The sequence below is a fragment of the Mesitornis unicolor genome, unplaced genomic scaffold, assembly GCF_000695765.1.
Source record: "Mesitornis unicolor isolate BGI_N332 unplaced genomic scaffold, ASM69576v1 scaffold23619, whole genome shotgun sequence".
Lineage (NCBI taxonomy): Eukaryota > Metazoa > Chordata > Aves > Mesitornithiformes > Mesitornithidae > Mesitornis > Mesitornis unicolor.
Window position 1 is genome coordinate 1 of NW_010208279.1, and position 8,925 is coordinate 8,925.

General features: G+C 40.8%; 1 protein-coding gene across 1 annotated transcript; it reads left to right on the top strand.

The window, feature by feature from the left end:
* The first annotated feature begins 3,131 nt into the window (after positions 1–3,131).
* On the top strand, positions 3,132–7,967 carry LOC104534554. Its single transcript, XM_010192454.1, has 2 exons — positions 3,132–3,543; positions 7,798–7,967. Exons 1-2 carry the CDS (start codon positions 3,171–3,173, stop codon positions 7,965–7,967), a joined length of 543 nt encoding a protein of 180 aa, XP_010190756.1. The 5' UTR covers positions 3,132–3,170.
* The last annotated feature ends 958 nt before the right edge of the window (positions 7,968–8,925 follow it).

The following is an 8,925-nucleotide window of genomic DNA, read 5'->3' on the forward strand; positions in this document are numbered from 1 at the left end:
GGGGGGGAAGAGAGAGAGAGAAGAAAAGCCAGAGCCAGAAGGTGTAGATAGCACACACACACACTTCAATCTGTGGGGAGAAAAACCTGAAGATTGAAGTGCAAGGGGTGACGTACATGGAACCATTTGGCACAAGCACAGGTAAGAAATGAATGAAAACTCGCATTTCCTGAGCATCTCCTCATCTCTCAGCCATCTAAAAAAAAAAAAAACCCTGAATCTTATAGAACACAAACAGCAAAATGTTACATGAGTTTCACCAGACCGTAAGGACCAGTGGTCCTGGATTACTGTCCTAGACCAGTGCCATTCTCACCACACCTGAGACGGCACCCACCCTCGTGTTAATGCCCTGCCAGCTCCCTGCCCAGGACAGTCCCTTTGCTTGCACCTCTGACAAATCCAGAACCCTTGTCTGTTTCTTACCTAGTTTTGTAACTTAGAAAGTTTCCAAAGGGGCTGTGGGGCAGAGAAAGCAAAGCAACCAGTTCAGTTGTTAACTGGTGCAAACCAGATGACCCCTGTCCAAATGACAGAACTAGCCTTAAAAGCTTGTTTTAGTATTATTTGTTTGTTTGAACTATCCATTATTGGTGAGGTTGGGGTTGGTTTTTTCCCTCCCCACGGACATATCTGAGATTGCTACGTCACTTTGAAAACTAGAAGCTTGATAAACAAAGTTAATTATGTCCTTGAAAAAGTCTCGCAAACAGATAGCTATGTGCATATTGCAGAGCATATATGCAGTGTCTGCTGCCCAGTGAAAAGGCTCTGATGCACAAACAAGTAGTGACTCACAGGGTGTCTTTGGTTTTGCTTCTGAGAAAGCAACCAAAACCTACCTTGTGCAGTAGGGCACAGAAGAATGTGGAGGTCTTGGGAGCAGCATGAGGGCAACCCTGTTACTACCACCACTGTCATAAGTGATGTCTCACTCGGCGAAGCAGTGTGGGAAGGGCATGCTGTCCCTCTTTTACTCACTAAATGCAAGGTTCAGATCCAAAGTTGTCAAGCCAATCTCCTCATGAGATCCCAACTCAGATTAAAACGTGACTGTAAGCAGTTGGAGAGTAAAGTCCAAATACCTCCAAAATGTTCCCAGAACCTAAGCAGGTAGCCAGATAGGGAACTAGGTAAGAATATCACTGCCAGGACTGAAATCTCTGAAGATTCCTTTAGCTCTGTAATGAAACATGTTCCACAAAGCAGCCTACTTTTCCCTGGTCTTGCACGCTGGCTGTGTCTGGGCTACCTTTCACACACAATCTGTCTGCAAACACTTGTCCTGCCTTCGACATTTTTCTTTACGTAGCAGAGAAACATTGCTTGTGCTCTTGATGATCACTCACGGAGAGAGGCTTTCTACACAAAAAGCCAGTTGATTATTAAGTTAAGGTGATTAAGAGAGGTAGCTTCTCCCCCTCCAACAATCAAACCAAAAAAATAAAAGCATGAATACTCAACACATCAACACAGAGATTAAACACAATTGTTTGTCCTAAAAACTGATCTCAAATGTTGCCAATTTCCACAAATGGGAGGTTCTCCATACTCCATGAGATACACTATAAACAACTCCCAAACCTGTTACAATTGGAAATTAAATACTAGAAACATGTTAGAAAACGCACAATACAAGCATATACTAGAAATTAAACCTGATGGAGACAGCTGGGCCTTTCTGTCCATGAAAGGTTATTATTCTCAGTATTTCTTTCACTACAGCTGCTACTTATCAAGTTTGACAATTTTAACATGACAGATAATTGTTACAGCAGTCTGCAATAAGTTTCTGTACTTGTATGTATATATATATCTATATATCTATATATCTATCTCTCAATACAAGAGACATAGACCTGTTGGAGTGGGTCCAGAGGAGGGCCACAAAAATTCATCTGAGGGCTGAAACACCTCTCCTATGGGGAAAGGCTGAGAGAGTTAGAGTTGTTCAGCCTGGAGAAGATTTTGGAGAGACTTTACTGCAGCCTTTCAGTAAAGAGAGCTTATAAGAAAGATAAGGACAGACTTTTTAGTAGGGCCTGTAGCAATAGGACAAGGGATGATGGATTTAAACTTAGAGGGTAGATTTAGACTAGATATAAGGAAGAATTTTTTTATTATGAAGGTGGTGAAACACTGGAACAGGTTGCTCAGAGAGGTGGTAGAAGCCCCATCCCAGGAAACATTCAAGGTCAGGTTGGACAGGGCTCTGAGCAACCTGATCTAGTATAAGAAAGATAAGGACAGACTTTTTAGTAGGGCCTGTAGCAATAGGACAAGGGATGATGGATTTAAACTTAGAGGGTAGATTTAGACTAGATATAAGGAAGAATTTTTTTATTATGAAGGTGGTGAAACACTGGAACAGGTTGCTCAGAGAGGGGGTAGGAGCCCCATCCCAGGAAACATTCAAGGTCAGGTTGGACAGGGCTCTGAGCAACCTGATCTAGCTAAAGATGTCCCCGCTTACTGCAGGGTGGTTGGACCAGATGACCTTTAATGGTCCCTTCCAACTCTAACCATTCTATGATTCTGTACGCATGTATACATGCTGTACAATACAGCTGCTATGTTGTGGCTTTGTTATACCCTCTTTTCAGAGCTGTTCTGTATTTTAGCAGAAAACCACTCCTGTTTAATGGATGATTTTGCAACCTACCATTAATTCATTAGAACACACTATCAACAAATAGTTTTCCACCTGCTCTTCACAGATTCCTGTGAGTATTCAGACTATTTTAAAGGGCTCATAAAATTTTGAGGAAAGCCAGACTACCTAAATGCTTAAATTCTCTGTAAAAAGGAATGGCTTTTTACTGAGAAAGGTTAGAGATCTGTAAATCAAGAAAGGCCAAAAAATTCTAACATGAAGTTCCAGATAAGAGAGTTCATCATACAGATTTGGGGGCAACTAACATATTTTAGCACATGTTTCTGCTGCACAGAGTAATGCAACTCCACTAGTGTTTATATTCATACATGCAAAAAAGCAAACACAGATTTAAAGAGCAGAGAAACAATTATCAACATCTGAAGTGCCTTCCGTATCATGTGAGGTACCAGGGCTTTGTTCTTGCATCTAACAGTGAGAAGTTCAACTTCTTTTGGTTTTGTTACGTTTCAGTGACACAACGGACTTTGGGAGCAGAGGAAGAATCCACTGCAACATGAGACTCACCTGCTGTCTGCTAATAATGGGAACATTCTGCGTGACACCTTTCCTCTGCCATAGCCAAACTGATCCACTAGCTCTTGGGCGAGCAGACCCCCAGTGTTGGGAATCCTCCTCAGCTGTCTTATTGGAGATGAGGAAGCCTCGCATTTCTGACTCCGTCAGTGGCTTTTGGGATTTCATGATCTTCTTGAAATCATCAGAGAACTTGAAACATGGGGCTCTGTTCTGGGACCTGGCACAACTCTTCTGGGATATCTATGTGGACTGTGTGCTCTCCAGAACCCACGGCCTAGGGAGAAGGCAGCTAGCAGAAGCTGAACAGAAGATCGCTACTCTACATTCTCAGTTCAAAGAGAGAAACCAAGGTTACTTCTCCTTTAATACATCTCATGGGCAATAACTAGAGTCCAGCATGAAAGAAAAAAGATACAGGCTTATTGTGTTATGTGATAATAGTAAAAAAACCAGAGGACAGTGCTGCACAACTGCCCACAACTCCCCTCAATTTCAGTACAGAGTTATGCTTATGTTCAAAGTAATCTCAGTAAAAATCTGACCTCCAAATAGCCTGAACTCTAATGACAGCTTCTAAGTTTCGGTTTGGTGGGGGAGAAGGGGCAGCAGAAAGTGAAACACAGGAGGATTCAAACAAAGAAAGCAGTTCAGCAACAGTACAAATGTATTCTTCCACACCAGCATTTTTACCGCTATTGTGCCATGGACAGGCTAGTTCTGAATTCATTCTGAGAAGCGTGTCACCCCAGGAGTGCATCACACTGGTGCTGCTGGGGAGATCAGCAGTCTTTCAGCAGAGTAAGGATATGTTTACTTGCCACCTAGTAGACAATTGCTTGATATTTCCTATTTCTATACCAGTAAGTGCCCTGCACACAATGGAAACAGATCTAGGACTCAGGTGCTTGCAGACTTTCAGATACAGATACAGCTTCAGGAGGAAGAACACTACCTATGACACCAAGTGGTGCAACTCCTAATCTCCAGGTTCCCAGCCCCAGAGCAGAATCCGCAGACTTAATGTAAGTGCCTCCGCATGCAGTAAGGTGAGAGCTGGCACCTCACAGCAGGATCTACAAAAGGTAGCAGATCACTTAGGCTCCTCTTTGCCAGCAGGAACACACAGCATAGCTTTTCCTATATCTCAGTCCCTTCCAAGGCTTCAGTTCCAATATTGCTACCAGCAGATGCATGCTTCCCTTGAGAACATCCACTTTCAGAAAGGGTCAGGAGCTACGATTTGATGGAGGGGCAGAAGTGCTGCAGCAATCACAAACAGTGTAGTTCATAGGTCCCACAGGGAGACGGTGGAACTGCCCTTCCACTTGAATGGATCCAGACCCTTACCTCCACTTCCTAGATCAGTGTCTTAGTAAGATATTTGCGGGGTATGTCCATGGAATAATGAAGAACCTCTTTGGGCAGTTACCCTTTAAAGAGTCTCTAAAAAATGAGACTTGAACTCAGGACTCTTCCACCCCAGGGACACTAAACCACTGGACAGTCCAGTTCTTGCCTGCAAACCTTAACATGAAAGATAGGATCTGATATAGAAAGGATCGAGAGGTCCTTACCCCCATTACCTACAGAGAGTGTCCTAGCCATTAAGCTAGGAGATGGGAGCTGTGTTTGAATGAATGCCCTCAGACTGAAGAACTACTCGCATACATAGGGTCAGTTTCTAAACTTTGAGCCAAACCACCACTACCTGCATTTTAAAAGCAAGGAGTGAATCCTATCCTGCTCTGCAAAGAATCCGAGCTATCACATGGCTCTGAGAAGATCTTTGCTGCATTGTGATACACTGATGGCAGACAGCACAGAACACCCCTCTTGAGCCCAAGTGGCCTTAGACATCACAAAGGCAGCAAGTTGCTCAGTCCTGACCAGACTGAAGCAGTTTTGGGTGCAAACAGAATGCAGCTTTAGACGCATGAGGCAGTAGTAACACTGAAAAATGAGATGCCCACCAGGCTAAAGCACCAGATGAATTTTTGGTTTTGGAATTGCAGCTTTCAATGTCACTGTCTAAATTATCCCTTAGCCTTTTGTTTACATCTGGCTCTTCACATCTATAGCACACTGTGATTTTCCTACAAAGGAATTTTTTCCTGTGATTTGTTCCTACATTGGTACAAAGACCTTTTGTTCCAGTCAAGATTAAGAGTAACAGCCTGAGGTATTTTGAAGAATCAAATTATGGGTTTTGTGATTAAGACTGACTTTTGTTTACTCCTATACAGAGAGATTTTAAGACACTAGTAAGTATTCACACTTTAAGATAAATTAGGATTTCTCCCCTTCTCTAGTCTTTTACCTCTTTGTTTTGTGAATTGAATCAGTTAATCTGATTTCTCTGTACAATTGATTAACATCAGTCAGTATCAGCCAGCTTATAGCAGTGACGGCAGAAATTTTATTTTTTGGAGGAGCTATTTAGTCTCTCATCCAAATCTTCCAGTTTCTTAACACAGCCAGCTCTTTTAATCTTTGTAACCCTTGACCCACCTGTCTTGTTTCATCAGTGAAACTAGAAATCAATTGTTAATAACTACAGATAGAAATCACATCCTCAAAAATTATGAGGAATAGAATCACTGCTTCTTATGTGTAAAGAGATATACAAGCCTGTTTTCTTAGCCTAAAGAGCAGAATGAATGGCATTTGAGTGACCTTATGTACTTCACATCTATGTGGGTGGGTATGAATAGCTTTCAATAGGCTTATTTTAGAAGTCAAACAATAAAATAACATATTTTGCTTTACTGTTACTTTTGCAACTGCTGATAACAGCTTTGTTGCTCCAAACTAACTTTTTTCATTTTATTCCTCTTAAATATTCACAATTTCCTTTTTTTTCCCCCTAATTGCAAACAGGATCATAAATCAGGAGCAATTGTAAGCTGCATTCACTGTAGTTCCTTAAACGTATAACTGAACTGGAAAAGCAAGACAGAGATCTGAACTTGGCACAAAAATGCTGATGTTAAGGTGTTATTATTCTAGTGTCAGATTTCAGAACTACAGGATAAATCCTATGAGGTCATTGTGAAAGATGAGTACCAGGAATTAAGCTTTTCTAAGAAAAAACAGAAAAGCCCTCCAAGCCAGAAAACTTATTGAAGTCCTTGGTAAAGCTTCTCAGAAGTACTGAACAGAATTACTCCATCACACCTAAAGAACACTTCCTTCCACAGCTTCCCATACTTTGCCCTCCTGGGAAACAAGTTTGTTTGGCAATGCACCAAGACAGTGGTAGAAGTAGCCCAGGCCCAGACTTATGGGTTCACTGTTTTCTGAACCAATCTAATCCTGCCAGACTCCTGATTGTAGTTACTACTAGGTCTGAGGAATACTATTCAAACTCTACACAACCCATGAAAAACACAGCAAAACCAGAACAGCTGTATATGAGTTATGTGATAAATTGACTCCATCCAGCAAACACCCTACTTAACCCAGCAACGATATGACTTCCCTAGATATGTTGTAGGGAACTGTTAGCTTTAAACTGAGAGAAGTAAGGAGAGTCCTTTACCAAGGACACCCAGCCAAGGTATCTTTAGCAACTCATCCTTTTCCACTAACAAAAGCCAAACACTGTGAAAACACAGCTTTCATAAAAACATTTCCAATATATTACAATATGTACTTAGATACATTATAGTTGTAGCAACTCTTAATGAGACAAAACAAGACTTAATGACAAGGAAAACATAACTTCTGTACTCACAGCAGATCTTCCTGAAGAGTAGTTGTACAAGAAGACCCTCAAGAAACCACATAGCCCATCTCCAGTATAAACATTTGAAAAATACAAACACAAAACCCTCTCTACTTCCTATCTGTGTCTTTTCTCTTCACTCAGCAGTCCTCCTGCTATCTCACCACTCCAACTGGCCACAGCTGTGCACAGCTCCCTCGCAGATGCAGGAAATTAGGCTCAGATCAGCCCTTGCACCTGACCCAGCTACCAGGGATGGACATAACTTGCTGTCCCAACTTTGCTGGGCTGCAGAGTGCCAGGGAGGGAAGTGGGGCAAGGGCTGCTGTATTATACATATGAGGTCTGGTTAGTAAATAAATATGTGTTAACCAGTTACTTTTTTGGAAGACAAGCGTGTCTAAAAGAAATAAACAAAATCTGCTGGCTTTTGGAGATCATTGCAAAGAAAATGCCCTGTAGTTCCTCAAGGAAATAAATATGCTACTAAACAGTATGAGGGAGCTCATCCACTGTGCCAGGAGGTTGATGACAAGCTGGTGAGTCAGTAAGACTTTGAACAGACTCAAGTGCTTTGACTCTGCTAATTAAAAGTATTATAGGAGTTTTATAGGAGTTTGGTTTTTTTTTAATAGGAGTTTTACTGGAGGAACAGGTCTATGCTGGGGGAAAAGATCAAAGTAACTTGTCCCTGAAAGGCAACTTGCAAATAGAGGGATATGGCTGTTGCCAAAACAAGAGATATGAGGACAATACTGATAAAATGGGGACCAGTAGCAGCTAAAGACAGATGAAAGATGGATATGGGAAACTGAGTGTTCAGCTGCTCTTTGCTGTTTGGGACTTGATTACTTATATGCATTTTCATGTCACTTTTCAGGAATATTTCCTCACATTCAGAGGTCACCAGTTCTGAAGAAGAAAGGCTCTTTCGAAGATTTAACAAGTATCCACATGCACAAGAGTAGATCTACATTACTTGGAAGAACCATTGGAGAGACAGGGAAAAAAGAGAAAAAGACACATTTAGTCCAAGATCTTGATTTGTAGATTTTTTTTAACCACTTTGCTTTAATTTTTGCATTTTAATCCTCATTGATGTTAATTTATATGGTGGAAGAAGGCCTATAACTATGAGCACTATATATCTGATTAACTTGGACTTGTGGATTTTTTTAATTACCTATGAATTCAGTCTCCTTAATAAACTGCATGATTTATAAGCAGTTGCCTACTTTAATCAGACTTTTTATAATGCATGTGACCTACTCAAACTATTGTCTTTTGGGTGCCAAAACAGGAAACAACTAGTCCTTCAATGAGACATAGACAAGCAGAGCAGGAAGTTGCCAAAAACCTTCTCTGGCTGCAAGACAGGATTAGAGTCAAGATGGTGGTGTCTTATTGTATGCATGGCAGTACGCTTGTACAAAGCAACCACAGCTGAAAGATACAATCCTACTAAAGAAAAGTAGACATATTTTTATAGTAAAAATACCCTAAAAAATGTTTTCAGTTTTCCAGCAAAAGTAAAAGGGTTAACAGATTTTACCAGTTCCTCTGTTTGCTTTCTCATAATGTTTTTATGGTATTTCCCCATAATTTTTAGTTACAAAAAATGCCACTTAAAGTGTTACACATTCTCATTTAAAGTGTTTAATCAACAGAATTCTCATGCCCAACTTGATTTATTTTTTTTCTAAATGCCCAAATTAAAACTCATTAGCTGAGTGTTCATCAACTTGCAGAAATAGGTTCAAGTAGTAAAATGTGTAAATGAAATCTTAAAATGGTTACTGGGCCTGGAAAAAATAAAGCTTAAACATAGTCCCCTTGGGTGAAATCTTGATCTTACGGAAGCAGACAAAAAACTGTAAGTGGGCCACAGCCTGTGAAAGTCCTCTGCTACCATGTGGGAGAGACAAGAGCATTGTGAAAACAGATCTGCTCACTCCTGTATTACTGTAGTTAGTTATCTAAATTATGTCAGTATATGTAAAAGCCCTAC